The sequence below is a fragment of the Coturnix japonica genome, chromosome 6 (genome assembly GCF_001577835.2).
Source record: "Coturnix japonica isolate 7356 chromosome 6, Coturnix japonica 2.1, whole genome shotgun sequence".
Lineage (NCBI taxonomy): Eukaryota > Metazoa > Chordata > Aves > Galliformes > Phasianidae > Coturnix > Coturnix japonica.
In genome coordinates this window covers 5,851,251-5,871,962 of record NC_029521.1, presented here as the reverse complement: position 1 = coordinate 5,871,962, position 20,712 = coordinate 5,851,251, and the positions used below count along the sequence as shown (strand labels likewise).

The window sequence follows — 20,712 nt, the reverse complement described above, 5'->3', positions numbered from 1 at the left end:
TGCAAGACCCCAGTGCTGCTCAAGCAGATGTGCCCTTGCAATTTCAAGCAGCACCAGCTTCCTTCTGGCTGCCACATTCATCCTAACTCTAGGCTCATTTCCTATCACGTCAGCTTCCAGCTTGTTGGCAGTGGAGATCTTGCTCTACCAGTGGGCAGAGTTGGGTGTTACTAGACTTCCACGGAGCATTTTTAGGGCTGAAATATCCTGTTAATCCAATCACTTACAGGAGGAAAAAGAATTTTTTCCCATTCTATTAGACAAAATTGTGGCTGCATTTAACAGAACAGTCTGGAAGATCATTGCTATTAAATTGAACTCATGAGAAACCTGTGCCAGTTGCAGTGAGTCTGACGCACTGCACCAGAAATCAGAGTGGGGACCACATCAACTTGCAGTGAACAACCACAGATAAGATAAAAATCAGCTTTCGGCAGCAAGTGGAACAAAAGCCAAACTGCAGCCACAGAGAGATCAACAAGCCTGGAGGCTGCAGATGGGCAGCACTCCTGCATGGGGCCAAAGCAGCAACTGATGGCCTTTAGCAAGGAATATAGGCCTGGAGTATCTCATAAACACGGTAAAGAGACAGAGCACCAAATCCAGCATGAGATAAAAAATATTATTAGGCAGATGCATCGCTACAATGTCTCACTATTCAAAACGTTTATCCAAGAGCAAGTCTCCCAGTTAAGCTACTCAATGGGCTTCAATAGAAGAGAAGCAAACACGAGTTTGAGATGCCTTCACCATAGAATCTCAAAATCACAAGTAGAAGAGAAGGCAAGAGGAGAGGGACTGGCCTCCCACTGCCTCTTCCAACGCCACAACCAGAAGTGACTAACTGCATTTTGTAGTAAAACTCATTAAGAAGAGCTGAAAACCCTTACCCAAAGAGGCAGTGGTTGTAAAGAGTGAATGCAGCAGTTTGAGGGGATGCTGGACCTGTGCTTTGCAGAGAAATACATAGAAAATTACTAAATAGTGAAGCAGGTTCAGGAAGCCCGTGCCACCAACTGGTTTTGGGTGCAGGTCGATGTCTTCTACACGCACCCTGCTCTTAATCATCTCTGATTGCATCTCATCCCTGGGGTTTCTTAATCATTCATTAAGAAAGCAGAAAGGAACCATGTGCTCCACGCGGAAGGGAACTGGGCTGCTCAAGCTTTGCTTTGACTACACGCAGTTTTAAATAAATCGGTCTAACTCAACGAGTAGATGCGCAAACAAGCTGAACACCAATGGGTTTTGCCAGAAGGAAGTGACAAGCAGCAGCAGGCCCAGCTCTGCCATGAGTCACCTTTGTGAGGAGAGAAATCACTTGGAGCAGCAGACTGGAAGCACCAAAGAAGCAGTCCCAGCACTGATCACCCATATGTGGCTTTAGAGCTGAGCAAGACCAAACCAGCTCACACACAGCTGCTGCAGGAAGCAGGCTAATAGATAAAGAGTTCAGCTGCAGGCACATATCAGATGAACTGGGTATGTTGTTTCATCTGAAAGCAAAAGGCCGTGAACCTGATTAGAGAAACACGCTCTTCAGAGGTTCATTGAGCATCAAAGCAGTAACGTCAGGTTGCTGCCACTAGTGCACCAAATCACAGCAGTACAACTGCCTCCCAAAGGAAGCATAACAGCCATTACCAGCCTGGAGCCAGCTCTCCCATCTTGCCTCCTCTCTCCACTTATAAAACAGGGCTGGCTTTGAGATCAAGGAAGGACACTAGTTGTGTTCCAAGCAGGAGGCTGAACTACAGACCCTGCCGAGCGTAAGCAACATTTCCATGATGCTGCAGAACAGACATCTGCAGGAATGCAGTATTCTCCTGAGAGCTCTGCTCGTTCTGCTTCTAGTTATCACTGCCCTTAGTGTTTCACAAGACCCAAAATACCCTCCATGGGCTGATAGTTTAACTAGGATCCACTAGGTAGTCAAAACATGTCATACAATGTATACAACCTGAGCAACCAACCCCAGACAGGCTCACCCTCATAAACTGAGACAATAAATTAACACACACTATTTTCCTGCTCAGCATCTCCCACATTTCCAGCACATCCCTCTTGCAAGGAAGGGCCAGATACAGCTGCATCTTCTGTATTCAGAATACATCAATAAAACACCCACACAGTGACAAGAATGAGACTTTAATCAGTTTTAAGTGGAGTTTTAACACTAAGAGATAAAGGGTTGTTAAACACAATAACAAACGGACATCCGATTTGTATGAGGCATTATCCTGTACATGTCATACTTTGTTTTGTGTATTCTCAGTGCATAGCATTACACACAGAGCCACTGTTGCACAGCACAATAGTATTTGAAGAGGCTGAATCAGAGTAAGGCTGCTTAACAGACTGATTTTTTTTTTCTTTTAGTATCTATATATATATATGCTATATGAAAACAGACTGAAAATTAGAACCGGCAGAGAAAGGCAGCTCTGCCAAACACTGCAGTCGGAGCCCCTTTTAGTGCACAGTTCCACCCCATCCATCTGCATGCATGACGCTTCTTAATGGTATCGAAAAGGTAAACGAGGCACTTCGTGGCAACCACAGGCATCGTTAGCATATTGCACACATTCGCTACGACTAAACATGGAACTTGCATGCTAGCATCCTGTTTTTTAGCTCTGCTTTCCATCTGATGCCGCATGTGAACTCCAGTTCCCAATGTGTGCCACAAATCCAGATGCTATTTGTACAGCTGCCCTTAAGAGCTGTGGCAAATATTTTGAGTGGGGCTACCAATGACCAGGGATGCTTAGGGCCTAACAGTAAGCTCTTACAGAAGTGATGCCTTCAAGTAGTTTCAGACATGTAAGCTGCTGCACATCCAGAAGTTGAAGCATACAGTCCAGAAACTCAAGGAGAGATTACCTACAGAATGCGTTTCAAGCTAATGATGAATACTGTCATAAATAAAGTTTTAATAAGGACTCAAAAACCTTTCAGTCGTAGTAATTCTTGTCAACTTCTATGGGGGTGGTAACTGAAATAAAGTATAGGAGAGTATGTATAATATATATTTATATATATAATATATATATAATGCCATTTTTTTTTTCCATTTCCAATGACTACACCATAAAATGTAAGCAAGGCTTCTCAGAAACATCGAAACATTCAAAATCAAAACCCTCATTCCAACCTTTCACATTCCAAAGGAAAAATAACAGTGCAAAAGCCCATCACGTCATTTCCAATCCAGCCCTGGTGGTGCTGGAAACACACCGACCCCATCTTGTTATCACAACCTCCATAGCGGGACACAGAACAGTGTCGGTATCTCAGTACTTTTAAAGCATGAACAGGTTTGTTTATTAGCCAACACAACCTTTTTGTTTTTTTTCTCCAACTGATAAAATCAGACATGGTGAAACATGATTAAAAGGGTAAAGATTTAACATCATGTCCCCAGGTAACCACTTCCTGCTTGTCAACACCACCGGGAGCACTGAGCACTGGAACCAGCCTCCTGCTCCACTTGAGACACTACAGCTTGATCAGGTCTCTATGCCAGAAAACATTTATCAGCTCTGTTACAAGTTAGAATAGTGAATGCGATGAGCAAAGTTGACCCAATGGATCCCAAAAAAAGCACTTGATACCTTCCTTCGCCAAGAGTGAGTCTTGCCTCGTCTCCTTCCAATTCTTACCATTAATGCTGTCATACAGGGCCCTCAGGATTCCACACACTGCTGTCATCTAGGCGAGAACACAGCTAATGAACTTCAATGTCAGCCCTATGAAGTTAATTGAGTAAGCAGAAATTTTACATTGAACGAGTGTAAATTTGGGGATGGCAACCCTCGGTGTACATCAGAGTGAACCATTTTTGTCAGCTTCTTCACATGGCCATACAACAGTAGTTGTACCCTCAAGTCATCTGCAGTCTGGGCACAGCAATTATATGCTGAAAGCCAATCCCGAGCCCTACTGCTGGCTCTAGCCCTATGAACAAAGACAACACGGCTAGATGAGAAATCTCATTTGTTTTGATTTGTGGGTTTTGTTGGTTATTTTTTTTCCTAATAGCAAGCAATTCATTTGGGACAAGTTCTGCTTTTGGAAAGTACACATCTTCATACAGAGACAGCGTTGGGAATTCAGCACCGTCTCCTCTGTAACGTCTCTATTTAAAACGTTGCAGGTACTGAGTATTCAAGTAAAACTCCCTAACAGTTAACGACATCTTTAGAAAAGTGTGCAAAACTGCAAAACTCATTGTAACACAACGTGTAAGGGCAAAGGGGTGGAATGGCTGACAGAGGTTTGATTGAATAAATGCATCATAAACCTTCAAAAATCAACACTAACCCGGAGAATCTCCAATTGAAATTTCCTGTGCACCACTACAAAATATTTTCATATTAATGAGGAAGAAAAAGAAGCTTGCAAGGCAGCACACATGAAGTATTCTTAGCAGGAATATGACTGAAGACCTTATAAGAAACGTTAAGATGTTGCCTGATGTACGCGCTAATAGCAACTGACTTTTAGCACTGGTCTTGATTACACAGGAGATGGAGCAGCCGTTACAATTCAGAAGAACAGTTAATGAATCACCGACAGTTTTTACAGCAATTTGTTTCAAGCCCATATTTTAAGACGATAGCCTCCACATTTGTATGGTTAAGTCATTGTTGCTGTGTTTCCTTTCTGTGACCCCAATAATTTTTACTCCCTTCATTTTGCAGGTCTTTAGGATGTTGCGAAGGTTCATTCCTGTACCCCTATACAGAATCACTCCCTCTAGCTGCCTTTTCTAGCACCATTACACTTAAAAAAATAAAATAAAATGCACAAACAACAAGCAGTGACAGCGGCGACTCTTCAATTGTCCAGGATGAATTACGGCAGCATGCTAAAGAAAGGTGCAAGTAAATAGCCGGATATGGTACACAGGCCAAGCTCCAGCAGACTATATTCCTTTCTGAGCATTACTTTCCATCCCCCATCCAAAATACATGCATTAGAATGTAATAAAACCTTCTAGAGACATCTCTTAGCCAACTGCAGACTTTTCTGTTGCCACATAAGTGCAAAAAAAAGGGGCAGGATGTGAACCTGTATATTTGCATTTTTCCAAAACTTGGTTTGGTGACAGAACACAAAAGGAAAAATTCCTACGTATACACATTAAGTCTGTCTCCACTTTTATAAAACTGGAATAAAATGGGAAAGTGCCATATTTATAGTTCCTAATTGAAGTTTTAATGTCCTTTTGACACAAAAAGGTATATACATATCAGAGCTACGTAACCATTTTTATTCAACCGGACAAGTGTCAAACCTGTAGATTTATAGGGCAAAACGAGATTGGTCAGGAAAGAATTGTTCCTATAATTGGTAATCTGACACTATGTCCTATTGCCATTTAAAAAGGTCCTTGTTTCAGTTTATTCAAGTTTGCCATTCTTCGCGGGTTTTTGTTGTTTTGCTTTTTCTTTTTTTATCTCCGATAAAAAAAATATTCAGACTTTTGTAATCTGTGTATGCTGATCTTCATCAAAAGGTTCATTCTCTGGATCAGAGTCAGTGGTGTCAGAGTATCTGTAATGATCAGGTTCATTGTCACTAACATCTGGCGTTACAGAAGTTGAACTGCTAGCCTCTGGATTCGATGGCTCTTCTACTGTTTTTGTGAAAAATAGCTTCACCTGGGGAAGGAAAAAACAACAGTTTAAAAAGGGAGCCTGAACTTCAGCACAGCACAGGTAACAACTGCTATCTGCACCAGCAGAGCTCCTTTCACTATCCTGGATGACACAACCACTCTCATCCCTACTCTGGAAAGGAAAAGAGCTCTCTGAAGATTAGCCAAGCTCTCGGTACCGCTCCAAGAGAAGAGAGACCCACCAGCAAGCTCTACTGAAGTTCTGGGCAACTGCACCAGCCATCTGTGTTCTGGAGCTACAGCAACTGGATGCACCACTGCAGCCATGTCAGCTTCTCAACCATCCTACCTCTAAATCACAAGATTGTAACAACACTGCAGGGATGAACAAAGTACTTTTTCAGTACCATAACCAGCGACTCGTATTTGTGCATTAAGGTCTGATCCATGCAACATTCAAGTAATTATAACTGTTACATTCAAATATGTACAGTTGTGGACTACTGACATTTTATCAGCATGCCCAAAAACATCCTTTCCATTTTGAGAACAGTGCTGGCAATGCCTCGCTCCCCTCAAAGCTAAAACTCAGGTAATAAACTGTTCCCATCAAATATGTACCTCCACAAATCAACTCAAACTATGCATAAAGCTCAGCACTAACAGCAATGCAGCAGATACTGGAAAAACTGCTGTTAGAGCCTCTGGAAATCTTACTAATCATCCCTAATGGCTTTGATAAATGCCTAAAAAAAAGAAAAAAAAAAGAAAAACGAAGCTTTTGTCCCCCAGTCTCTCATCAGTTTTACACAGAAAAACTCTCACACCATTTACTGGCTTCCTGGGAAAGTCAATACACTTAGGAAGTCAGAACTTGTGCTAAATGGTAGGAAATACAGACATGAATTAGATTTCTACACAGTATCAAACAGCTCCCCTGTAAAGCAAGACAAACAAATCAGGTAACTTCATGCAGCTTTTTAGCTTTGTTTACATGGAACTTATACTGACCTTGAAGTTTGGAGAAAAATATCTGTTGGCTTTGTCTTTATTTGCTTTGTCTAGATCGTTTTTTGTTAATGTAAGGATTAAATATTCCTTGTCATTATCTGAGCGCTCTGTACTGAAAATACCATCAAGTTCCTGATCTGCAACTAGACTTCCATTTTCTACTTTGTCTGAATTTTCATCCAGTCCTATGAAGAATGTATTTACCCAAAAGTGAAACATTTTGTCCTGGGGGAGAAAAAACACAAAGAACAAGCTTGCTTTAGTATTCTCTAGCAGCAGATTCAACTGACAAATATCAACTGGTCAACAACAAATCAATAATATCAAATGAAACTTGTTTGGACAACAGGACATCACTGAATATGTTGCACTCAAAGACATTTTCAATTTGCCTAGAGAATATACAAACCCCTGCATCAATCAGAGTAAATTTTAACCAATTAAGCTTTCAGAAGATGCTTCTTATTAAAAAGTAGGTATAAAATCAGTTATCTATGAAGAAAGTAGGTGATAAATTAGACAAGTGGTAAACCTGCAACCACAAGGTATAAAGACATTTTCCTGCTGAGGGTTAATCAGACAAACAGCCTGTGCAAAGCATTATATGTGTATAACATTACCAACACAAAAAATCATCCTCTACAGCTTTCTGTGCAACAGAACATTTTGATTTTTATACAGAAATAGCTGTGACTGAGCAAACACACCCAACAGTAGAGGACCCATCACAATGAATTACTACTGCTTCATGGAGATAGTTCTAGTTGTAAGAGCTTGCTCACCATGACTAAGAAAAGTCTGATTCTGAAAGTGATTGCTGTCCTACCCAAAAGGGCAGCTTAGAACTAGAAGACTGACCATTTATGTAGATCATTCTTAAGCAGAACTTGGCAGATGACCATCACCAGTTATCTGGAAAGGTACAAGTTAGCATCTCCACTGTAACACCACAACAGGTATCCAGATACAAAGAGGCAAAATAAAAATGTACTGGTAATTCTGAAAGAACCAGGTGATACCAGCCAGTACATTATGTCAATCACTAGGATCAACAAGGGTGATGCAAGTGTCCATCTCCACATGTGCTATGGGACATACATGCTTTAACATCTTCATCAATGACATTGCGGGCCCAGGAGAGCCTCATGAAATTCAACAAATCCAAATCACAGAATCATCACAGAATCACAGAATGGCCTGTGTTGAAAAGGACCTCAAAGATCATCTGGTTTCAACCCCCTTGCTACATACAGGGTCATCAGCCACCATTAATAAGCTGGTCTTGACTAGCACATTAACCACTTATTTATAGGAACCTCTGAACTACGTTTACTTCCTTCATAAAAATGGAACTCTTATTTCACTCTGCTTTCAGCTTTAAGGCAAAGATCCAAAATGCGAATGACCAGTCTTCCCACAGGAGCCAAAGGTTTTGCATTTCTGTTAAGAGTGGGTGGTTCTACTGCACATCACTTGAACATGCCTCCCTATGCATGGCAACTTAGCACCTGCAAGTCATCATTATTATCTGGGCATTGGTACTGGGGCAGAGAAGATTCTGACTGCTGCTTGAGGGCAATTCTGTAAGCAAGTGGAAATACCACCTGCAATCCCACTGCTGGTGTAAAGGTCAAGTGAAGGGAGATCCCACTTCTTGCAGGCACATGACAGAACCACTGACACCAACCTTCAGAATCACACTGTAAAAGCAGTCACATACTTTGGTGCTGGTCCTCAGCGCCACACCATGTGAGGTCAAAAGAGGAAAGGACTAAGCCAACAAACACAAATTGCAGCAACTGAATGGAAAGAACTGGAAAATGGCTTATATCAATAGTGCTGAAGCAGCTTTGGAGGAAAACTGTGCCAAAGCAAACAAGGTCACTGAATGCAAACAAACACTGGCAGAGGCAGAAGGCATGGACTCGTGAAGTTTAAAGCTTGATTAGGTGGAGCAGAACCAGGAAGGATTTGGCACATCAGAGCCAGCCTGAACAAGCAATCATGAGATTCAGACAAGACTAATGGCAAAATTCTCAGCAGACATCTCTTCATTTACCTCCTTGGGATAAATCTGAAGAGGTCTTCAGAGGCTTAAACGTAACATTACTGCCTGGCTCAGGTCATTTATCTCATCTCTCTGCAGTTTCTTTAAAGCATCAAGTTATTTCCTTTCCTGCTACATTAATTAAATTAGTTTAATAAACTATGTTGATGGGTACTGAAACACGGCACAAACACTCAAACTAAGGGAAGACTCGGTCATGTTTCCGAGAATCACATTTGAAGCTGGTAAGTTTGTCACTGCTCAATGGGAAACAAAACCCATTACTCCAAGAAAGGATTGAGCTTCAAGTAGCAGACTCAAATATATTCCCACAGGAGGCAATGAAGAAAAGTGAACTTTTCATCTCTACAAACTCAAAGAAACACAGTGGCACAGCTCAAAACAATGCTGTCAGCACCACCTACACTAGATTCTGAATATCAACCAGCAATGACTTCCACAATGACCATTGCTTCATCAACATGAGGAGTGCTCCTAAAAGGTCTCTTTTACCTCCAGGCTCTTCAGGCAGGAAGACTACCAGATCCCTTCAGTTAGTTTTAAACAGGCTCCGGTTTAATCAAGTGATATAAGGATACTTTGAAACCCTTTAGTATCATCATGTCAACATCAATAAGTGAAGAAAACTGTTTCAAATAGGAACACGAGCAAACTTAGACTACCGACTACAACTGGAGATGGAAGAAAAGAAAGCTATAGGTCAGAAGAGGGAAACAAAACAAACGTGCTCAAAGAACTCCAAAATGTTGGCTTCCGCTGGTCAAAAATTCTTATATATAAACTGACCTAAAATATCGTGCCCTTTTGTTCTTATATGAGCAAGCATAAAGAAGGAAAGGAAGTAACTACACGATACTGAAAAAATGGCTAAGAATACAGAAAGCACCTTAATTAGATGAGAAAGAATCAAAAGTTTTGGAATTCCAAGCTGGTGCCAGGTGGCACACACTGCAAAAGAAAACCAACAACTAAAACATGGCATCTCTTCCAAAGCAGTTTTATCAGCACCTTCTCAGAAGCTCTGAATAATCCTTTGGCAGATGTTAGTTGAATTTGCTTCAATTAAGTTTTGCCATTAAAATAAAAGGGCACAACTGATGTAAATCTTTCACTCAAAATCACTTGGTCACTAAAGCTTGTTTTGCATCACTCTGAATAGTTTTATCAAACTGGAGGACTCTCCACACTATAGCAACCTGCAGATAATACCACTGTAAAGAGAACTACGAAGTCTGAAAGCAAGTGCACATAGGCTTATCCACAGTGCTCTACCTGAGACCAGTGATATTGTACACAAACTCAGCACAGACTATATCTCTGAAAATGAAAGAATACTCTTTCTCCAACCAGAGAAAGAATGGACCAATAACTACAGTTCAAATGATATCATTAGTTTGTTGGTTAGGATTCTTAAGGAAAGTTAAAACGCTGAGAAGTGATGTGATGCCTTCAAATATGCACAGAAAACTTGTTTGGCAGCTATGTATATAGCTGCCAAACTCACAATTCTCTTGGAAGAAGAAGAATCAGTGCTGGGCTGGGCAGCAGACCTATCATTCCAGCTTCAAGAAACACACCTAAGCAAGCCAGAATCTCTGAAGGATGATACTGTCACTCCTATTAAGCCACAACTCATAGCTCAGGTGATCAATCCAATTGCAATTGGCAAAGTTCCTTAACTGGAAGGCTCACTTTTGGAATTTTGAGTAAAAACAGTAGAGTCAAATTGCCTGGAAAAAAAACAGGCTCCACTAAGCACAAAACAAAGGGGACTTCATGGATGTGAAACACTTGTACACAGAAATGTGTTCAAAGTTCTTCCAGGACAGGTTTTCTGGCACCAATATTCATTCACCTCTGGCCTACTCTCATCTCAGACGCTTTATGTAACTTTACAGAGACCACGTGGCAGGACTATCCTTGGTGCCAAGGCAAACACCAGAGATAGAATATTTCACTAATTCTCAAGAAGAATTGTTCAGCAGTGGTTTCACAAATCAGACCAGGATGCTCACACCTTACACATGCCTTCAATTTGTGTTCGCATTTAAGTTAGAACTAACAGGGGTGGTATTATCAGAGCTATGTAACAGCATACAGTTTTACTTTGGCCTTGATTTTTATGTTGAGGGTATTTAAGCATTAGATTCAACAGATTTTTGAAGCAGATGATCATGGTCATTTCTTTACAAAAGACTTCTGTCTGGAAAAGAGGGTTTCATCCTCTCAGGGAAGTCTGCAGATGTAGAAAGAACAGCTTTCACCAACACCTCACTTCTCAGCCCTAGCTGTCCAAAGAAATAAAAAGCAGGATGGAGTTGCTCTTCTCTATCTTGATTTTGTTATCCACAAAACTAGAATAGTTAGGGGATTTGATGGAAAAAAAACTAAAGAACTAGTTACTCATACTGCAAGACTCCTAGGAACTGAACTACAGCTGATATGAGACTGAAATGAAACTACAGAACAGCAACACACTTGCTACACTTCTGCAGATGATCTGAAACAAACATTTCTAGCCTCAATTTACACTAGAGAAATCATATGTGACAACAAACACATCTAGTTCATGCTACCACTGGATCTCAGTGCTCTCTCTTGAGGTAAAACTAATAGGAAAGCTCAGTCTGGGTGCTAGAAACCCAAGATCCAGCATCAGAGCTACATACAGATGTTATGAGACCTTACTTGGCAAGAAGCAGCACAATGCTTCCTAGGAAGCATGTTCACAATCCATTACCCAAAACAGTAAAGTAACCATAATTCCCAGGCTGGACAGGACAAAGTCTGGTTAAAGCAGGAGCTTGTCTCAGATATTTGGGTTTTGTTTCATCTCCTCCCTGCATTCCTCATGTCTAGAACACAGAACTTACCTGGCTGCCCTTAAAATTGGCTCTTGTGTACTGAAGTTTTTAAAAACTGATAATTAGAATGCCTAGAAACCAGTCATTTCTGTTTGCCAAATGATTTACAGTTCTCAATCAGGGCAACTAGGCAATACAAACTACATTTGATTCAGCAAGCAGAAGAAAGATGTTCTTAAGTTCAATTCCATAAAACAGTAAACAATCATTCATTAAGATTAGAATTTTAAACAGTAAATACAAAGGTAACCTTTAAAGCAACAAGGTTTTCAGCCTCATGCTTCACTTTAGTAGATGCAAACTATCTCTATAAGCACAAACACAAATTAGACGTTCATCTTTAAGACTGGTGTCAAATTAAGTCCCAGATTAATTTTTTCCCCCTACAAGTAAAATTCTCAGTTTAGAATGAATTCTCTATATGTCTGAAGTCAAGGTAAGGCAGATGACACTACAATACGAAGTGAAGCAATAGCCAAATAGATTGCAGAGACACAGTGCTTAGGAACTAAATTACCTTGGAATTTCAACCAGATTTGACAGATGGATAGAAATCAGCCAACAACACACATACAAGATTATCCCTGCCTGCTAAAACCTCAAGAAAATTTAGTGAAGAAACCAGCTCAGTATGCAGCTCTACTTTTAAACTGCAAACGTTTCTTCCTCAATTAAATTCTTCACTACTACCTAAACTACTCCAGCATAATTCTTATCCAACCTTTGTACTTAAACTCACTGATTCAAAACATCCAGCTTTCATTTTGTGGAAGATTCTCTAGCTAGGAAAACTAGACAATAGTGATGGCACATCACTGAAAAATAACCAGTATCCCAGACCTGCATCAGGCTTGAGTTGATAACCAGAAAAGCAAGAAAACTAACCTTCTTCAACATCTTGTTCTGTTTGTGGAAGAACTCCACTTTGATATCACCGCATACCGGCAAAGGTTGAGGGAATTCAAAGTACATATACTTGTCTTCACGTCTTGAGGGTCCTGAAGGGGAGGTGAATATCTTTACCTTTAGCTGGTATACCACAAACTGAGGATCTGCACGGCAAAAACAGAGTGTCACTTTGCAAGAAATACCCTTTAAGTGTCAAAAAAATGCAATCAGAATCACAACCATAACCTATAGCATTTTGAAAGTTCAGTGTGTATTATGAGTCAAGCACTGCAAGGTAAAGAAAAAAGCTTTCACAGGGCGTCACTTGAAATAACCTCACAGATTTCTGTGTTTTGTAGCAATTTGTTCACACAACTAAAGGATTCCTAGAAAGCTGCAGGTTCTTTATAGTGGAGCACAAAACAACTATATGTGTATATATATATATATATATATATATATATATATATATATATATACACACATATATATAGGAAATTCTTGATTTTTGCTCACACATTTCCTCTCATTGCTGTGTTAGATGGAAATTCTTTTGTCTCTTCCCCATGCTGCAAAGCAGGTAGTAATGTCAGAACAAACTGATTTATACTCTCACACAATCAGAGCTGTTAGACAAGAATGAGGACAAAATTTAACAGTAATACATAAATCAATCTGCACTGACAGTAGGCTACACAAAGCCCATAAGTCTGTCCTGTAAACCACCAGCACCAGAGCGCCAGCCACAGTACAGTGTTCTAAATTAAAGTAACAGCTGAAGTTATGAGGGTTTTGCTGCAGCCTGAGCAGATGTAACTTCAAAACTGCCAAGGGAAGCAAGCATGAAAGCCATAAATATTAAATGAAATTTATTCCAAGAAATCTTCCTGCATTTACTCTTTTAGAATTTTCTTCATTTAATTGTTTCTCCTGGTTTCTCTGTTAGTATCAGATGTAGACTGCTCTCTAGACAACACATGGTGAACCATATCTGCCACACAGAAACCGCCAGTGAGGAGCTGTGGGAATCTCAACTGAGATTACTCACACTATCTTGCTGAGCAGCCTGTCTTTAACACTGTACTTATCTCTCTCAAATCCTAAGCAATGTGAAACCTCGCATCCTTTCTTTTCTGCCTGACAGACACAACTCTGCTCTGTGACTTTAAAACAGAAGGAAGATGACAAAGATAAAGATCAAAAAATATACCATTTGCTGCTAAGATTAATACTATCGGAGTTGCAAGAATAAAGATCAACACATTGCTTTCACTTTTTTATCCACACTGCAAGAACACACAACCTCCACACCTCTACCCAGAGTAAGGTATTCTGGCAGGCTTCCCCCTCTTCATCCCCCTCTGTAAATACAGCCAGCCTGACAAGCTGCTGCGTCGTTTCTTTTGTGCATTATGTTCAGGAACAATCTTACAACACCAACACTGCAGTTTTAATCAAAACCACAGGAGGCACTGGAATTAATTACACATTGCAGTAATCATCATAGCAAAACCTTTAGAAAAAAATTTTCCACTGCAACAAAAAGAAAGAACGCGCAACACCAGGCAGTTCCTGCTCTGTAACACAGCCCACAGAAGGGCATAAAAGAATATGCAGCCACACTAGGAATTCCCAAGGAATCTGCTGTTCCTTATTTACACACTGCACACCAGCAAAACAGACCACTTGGTCATTGGGACACATAATACTTTATAAGCCTTTGTCTGAAGAAAAAATCATTCCATGGATTAAAACAAAACTCATTGGGTACATACTTTCTTAAGCCAACATGCGAAAAAAGACCTTGTCACATTTGAAACCAACGTGCAAACAAATGTTATTCAGCAATTCCCATTTCCCAAAATCGCTTTTTAAGAAGGTGAAGAGCAAGTATCCAAATATGTTTATGCTTTGTACAATTTAAGATTGTGGAGAAACAACAATACAAGTCAGTCACATCACCAGCTCCAAGTGAGAGCTAATGAAGAATGAGGGAGTGCTGAGTACTTACTGCAAGTTCCGCCACTGAACATGGGAATTGTTTCAAACATCATCTTGTGAAACAGCAGTGCCACTGGTCTGTAATCAAGGTGATTCTTTAACAGGTAGCTATAGTAGTACACGTAGCGTCTCTGACTGGGAATTGTTACTCCCTAAACAGAAGGAAACAAACATCAGAAACCATCCAGAGCATTTCCTGGCAGTCACTAACAGGACTCCTGCCCAGTACCTGAGAATGCAACTAAAGGTGAATAAACCAAGAATGAAAAGGCGTCTAAAGTGGTGGTATCCAGTGGTGGCACCCAGTCTAAATGTGGGTATCAGAATTAAGCAAAAGACTTTTCCCAGTATCACTTGTACAACGGTAATTCTTAGGTAGGCTTATATGTGGCCAGTATTTGTGGTTCAGATGTCATCTTGGTAGTAGTTAAGAGATTCATGTCTTAAGGGAGCTTTAAAGTTTGCTTTATTGGAATCTGAGCTGCACACCAAAGTCTCAAAGGGAAAGGAAGCAGTTTAAGTACTTTCTCTTGAGAAGCTTATATTTCACACCTACCCTCACTGACATTTTCTGAATGGGTATCCAATGAGTTACTCTAATTCCTGTGCCAGAGTTTCACAATACACTGCTGTGTGGACATCACAAAATTCACCAGCTGCTGCTTCTAGCACTCCTCTTATCATACCAAGGGCAGTAGTATGAAGAACAAGCACTTCTGGAAGTAGTTCTCCCTGCTAAATCTGGAGCTTCATACTGAGTAATTGGCACTGGGTTTAGCAGAGGATGTCACCTGGGTCTGCTGAACAAAGTCACTGTAACGGACCATCTCTGACACATCTGACACTAGCTATCTACCCCGCTGAAAGAGTCAGACTTCCTTGCAGACAATAGTTGGTTTCTGTTTCCTGATCAGTTACATGTAACTGCTGCTACAGTCACTATTGGGAGCCATTCCTAAAATGCAACAACATGGAGGTCAAAGAACACTCCAGAATGGATCATCTCCAGTTTAAGGACTTGAATAAGTTCTTCCTACTTGATAACTACTCATGGAGTAGCCAGTCCTTACTTCTGGGACTACTCCTCACCACAGAGCCCTCCAAATAAGTGGGAAGAAATAAAAACCTCATCCAGCTGTAGGAAGGCAAACTGCCAGCCTACATCATCACAGCAGGATCTTGGTGTCCGTCTTAGGGAATAAGCTAACTAGTTCAAAATGTGGATGCAGCAGCAGCTGTTTTAGAAGACTTATTTGGGGGCTTACTTCTTCCCCAGTTCTGAAAACAGTTGTAAGAGGCAGCTTTTTGGTTGGAGACAGCCTTTTAGGCTCAGTTCTTCAATATCCACTACCCTTCCCAGGATGACATTGCATTAGTAGACTATCTAGGAATCGTCCATTTGTTCTACATCTTCTGTTGGATGTCACAAAGGCCTCTGGTGGAGCTGTTTCTCCCACCAGACACCAAAGAAAAACCAACGAAAGATAAAGCTCCCAGAATCTACACTGGAATACCTGTTTATAAGCACATCTTTTACAACCATGTGAATCACATTCTGCCCACTTGCCAAATGAAGTTAACCAGGGTCAAGAACTGGGGGGGAAAAAAAAAAACAACAAAACGAAACAGCTCTTCCAGAAAAGATTAAAACCAAAACAAAGTAGCTTGTTACAGATAATGTTTACAGCAAAGCTAAACAAGGCTCTCACAATTCCTGTTTAATAAATCCTCTGCTACCTCAAACATGCTGGAGGTAACTAATGAACAACTAACCCTCCTTGTCCTCGAGGCACCAATATCACACTCTATGGAAAGGTAAGCTGAGGTACAGCATGCTTCACCATGTATTTGTTGCATTTTGAGCTGAGTGATTTCAATGTCATTGTATCTTCAGGTAACCTTTAAGAGCAAACTGCACTGTTTATTCATCGCACAGCTCACTTCTGTTCAGTATCACTCACTCCTATCTAAACCCACAAATTTTGATGGGAAATCAACACTGTCTCCTTTCAAGAATGACATCACAGCCACCTTCTAAGCTGGAATACCAGCTCCATCTCATAAAAACAGCAAACTAACAATTCACTTGCTCCTTTTAATGAATCAATGAATCCTGAAATTCCTCATACAATACTTCCACCCTCAAGTGTCTTCAAACACGAAACTCAACTTGTTAGAGGCCTACATGCTGTGAAATGAATACCTAACGCAAATATTACAGGAACACAGTGAGCTCTGTACTTGAATAGGCTCAAACTGGCTCACCGAGATGACTCCCCAGGGCTGCTCTTACCAACATGTACAAGGAAACAAAGAAGGTGAGCAGAGGCTTGCTGCAAAGTACATCTTATTATATTTGGGGAAATTGCATTAAAAAAAGTTTAAGTTTCTATAAATGATACATAATCATTCCAAAAAGGTCCAATCTGTCCAATCTACAGTTACAAGTTCTTGCAGCCACAAGCATCATTTATCTGAGATTCTTCCACACTCCACAAATACAAGAAATTAAACATCGTGAAGGAGTCTGAGGTGGCCAGTGCCACCCTTGACTCTCTAATTAAAAGGAGTATTCAGCCACAAATACTCTTCCAGTAAGGACGCTGAGCTGTAAAAAGCACTTTAACAACTATGCATCTCAAAACATCACAGAAGTTGAGAGAACCTGAGGAGCTGAATAGCTCATCTATTCAGACAAAACAAGCTAGAATAATCCTCTTATTTGGGCTGAAAATGCTGAATGAGAAAGTTCACTCACCAACCACCCATTTGATGCAACACAGAGCAGAATGCTATTTAAAAGGGTATTTAAAATAAACTGTCCAGATCATCTTGAACAGGAGATGGAAAAAACAGTCCATTTTAGTGTTGTGATTAATTGCTTCTGCTACTTAAGAATGGTTTTCCATTGAGAAGGACTGCACTGATCCAGTAATATTAAACCAAACCAGATATCACAATTGACAGAGAAAATTTCTCAAAGGATTTAACTATTCAAAGAGGTGAGGAAAAGCCCAAAGATGCATGCTACAAAAGAGAAGAACAAACTAACTCACCTTCTTGTCTCTGGTCCTTACTTCCCCATAGAAATCTAGAGCTTCTTGAGCCTTTAAAAACTTGCCTCGATGCAACAAATATGCACATATCATTACACCAGTTCGTCCCTTTCCAGCTTTACAATGGATTGCTGCAACATGATTGTCATCTTCACTTAGCCATTGGTCAAGATCTTCACAAAAAGGTTTGATAAGCTCTAGCTGTGGTGGGTTATGGTCTTCAAAAGGGTACTGTGCAACTGCAATGAGAAGGAATAACGTTCTAAATAAAACACAGTCTTGCATACAGATTTGCATCCACACAGCTTTGATTCTGTTGTTATTCAGCAGCATATTACACACTATAAATGCATCACATGTTTCTCTAGTAATACGTAAGCATCTTGCTGCATGAAGAGACCTCAGAAGCATTGTGGAATAGTTAGTGCTACCAACTGCACCTTACACCATGATTTTACTCAAATTAAGAGTGTACTGGCACAAAAAATAACGTGTTTTAAGGTCAACCCATCAAATGCAGTTGTCTTTTTTTTTTTTTTTTTTGGATGTCCAGAGACACTCAAGCAGAGTTTTTCCATCTAGAGATGGAAAGAATTTCAAGTAAGCACTTGGGGAAAAAAAATTAAAACAAAAATCTCAGAAGAGAACAAAAATAAGCAACTGGCAGAAGGACCCAAAACCAAACCTCTGCATGACCTGCCAAATCAGATGACAGACAATGCCAGGCTGGCTGGCAGAATTACATGGAATTGTACTAGTTCGGCCAGGAGAATTACATTTCACAAAGCACACTTCAATTCTTATTCAACAGAATTTGGATCTTAAAAATATAAGCCTGGTTCGTTTTAAAATTCTCAGCTAGAAATACCATTTCCTTTTCTGGTGTATAAAAAAAATAAAAGAATACATTTCAATTTTTGGCACGTGTCTGTAATTGTTTTGTAAAGGCTACTCCTTTGTCATAGATGTAAGGCTCCTCTGATGAGTCCACAAGGACTTCAAGTGCAGAAGTACAGGATAAAGTTATAGAACTGCTAAATCACCACGGCATAAGTTTAAAGCCTTTCAGAGGGATCTACGAGGACAGTTTATTCTTCCCCAGTATAGACTGTCCACGTAACCTCTCCTAGGAGATCAAAAGGGAAGCCTTTTAAAGTGAATAATCTGTTAAAAAAGCTTAACGAACATGAGCATCTACTAACAAATTCTTGTACAGTGAAGATCTAAATATTCGGCAAATGATCACCACATGCAAAGTTACTTAGATGTTACTTTCTGCTGCAGGTGAAAGTGAATGGAGGAATTTATTAAGAAACCCCTAGGAGGAAATCACTCAGGAGATACTGCCGATCTCTGACTCTATTTTAACTACATCCCAAAAGGTTCCTCTGAAGAAGGGAGACAACATGACGCCAAAAAAGCTGCGTGAAAAATCAAAAGTAGCAACAGCTTGTTGAGAGACCTGAAATAACAGAGAAACCTTGCAGGATTTTCTGCAAAGGCTGAATGAGGAATGACTGAAATGGGCGTGCTAGAAAGCAACCTTAGAAAACACCAAGCTGTAGAACCTTGATCTGTTTTGAGGAGGGTGCAGGTGTTCTGTGGATGAAGGCTGCTAGTCCTGGAAAGTGGAGAGCGTGGAGAACAGTTCATTCCTCTCTCCAAGCTCCCAGACATTGCACATAAGGAGTGAAAACAAAACCAAAAAGCATGACAAAGCCAAAGGCCACTTCCAGCAACGGGGTGCCTCAAAAACTACAGAAGCTCTAGACAGATAGTGTCCATGGATGAAGAGCTTTCAATATTTGTTTCTGCATCTGATGCAAGAATATCCCAGCTGAAAACTATTACGGTGCTTCACATTCAGTACAGAAATGAGAACTTCCTTTTGAAATTACTTCACTCCCAAAGATTTTAAAATACAATCATACTTCTGCTGCTGCTAAAGGCCCCAAGTCACAGATTTGATCACTGAAGTTAAATAATTTGGGAATTAAAGTAATAAAAAATACGAAGCTCCCTATAACAGTGTTGTCTTATAGAGATGAACCGTAAACAGTGGTGTCACAAACAACAAATCTGGTCAGAATTGACTGCAAAGGGATCTGAGCACCTCCGTGGTTGAATGCATAAATTAATGCAAACACATGTATCAGACATGATACAAGAAGCATGTCCTTTCCATTTACACCTTTTCTCCTCTTACCCAAAGAAGTGCTCAAACATAAGATGCCTTTCTTCTCCCTTGAATTTATTTAGCAAAGTTTCAGAATGTTGCTGTTCAACATAATCAGAGCAAAGCAAGAGTGATGATTACTTCAAAAATGAATGTTTCAGTCCTTCTGTATCCAGACATTAAAGCCGCCAACCAGTCATCTCCTAAACAACCTGTTCACAACTAGAAGGATGTATAAATTCAATAATAAGAAAGTCAAGTCCTTGCTAAGGACCTAGTATCAGCCAGCTAGGATAAAACTCATTCATCCTCAGTTACATATGCACAGATACCCTTCTCTCTACCCGGCCATTCTGATACACAACATGAAGAGGAATTACAAGTCTCACCACAGCGCACAGAGGTGTTTCTCCACAGAAAGAACAAAGGTCAATCTGTATTTATTTATTACCCAGGGCGTTAATACCGACAAGACAAGAACATCGGTTTCCACTTATTACAAAGGGCCTGATCAAAAAGAGTCCCTGAAAGCTTCCCCACAGTTTCTGCAAAGTGTCCAAGAAACATCTTATCTTGTACTGGCATCACATGGAAATTTAATTTTGTTTTTCCTAAAGCAACAGAAGGTATGTTTGAGATCCTCAGAAAGCTCTTCCATGTGAACGCTGACAATAGCTTAGTGGTGTTCTCCGTGTAGAATTCTATATTCCTATACAGTACTAGGAGCTCTACTTTACACCATCATCCAGAAAAAGTGAAATATAAAGAGAAGAACACATACTAGTCTGTGAATACATACCTCTGCAGTTAAATTTGGCGGTGTCATAATGTCTTTCAGCACATCTAAAAAGAAAAATAAGACAGAGGTTTAAGACATCCTCTAAGGCACTTGTAACATCTGCCACACCTCGGAGCATACAGATTAACGTATCAGAAAATAATGTATATACATCTTAGTTATCATTTGCAACTACAGCTAGAGATTACATGCAAAAATATACATATAGACCAACTTAATATATCTG

General features: G+C 40.2%; 1 protein-coding gene across 1 annotated transcript in view; it reads right to left on the bottom strand.

The window, feature by feature from the left end:
* Positions 1 to 2,132: 2,132 nt before the first annotated feature.
* The window catches only part of PTEN (phosphatase and tensin homolog), a gene marked incomplete at its 5' end in the record, with an annotated part of 33,797 nt that continues 15,217 nt past the window's right edge, over positions 2,133 to 20,712 (bottom strand). The window contains 6 exons of the mRNA XM_015866165.1: positions 2,133 to 5,666; positions 6,635 to 6,859; positions 12,452 to 12,618; positions 14,466 to 14,607; positions 17,512 to 17,750; positions 20,487 to 20,530. Of these exons, the coding sequence (XP_015721651.1) occupies positions 5,481 to 5,666; positions 6,635 to 6,859; positions 12,452 to 12,618; positions 14,466 to 14,607; positions 17,512 to 17,750; positions 20,487 to 20,530 (1,003 nt within the window). The remainder of the gene's footprint in view (positions 5,667 to 6,634; positions 6,860 to 12,451; positions 12,619 to 14,465; positions 14,608 to 17,511; positions 17,751 to 20,486; positions 20,531 to 20,712) is intronic.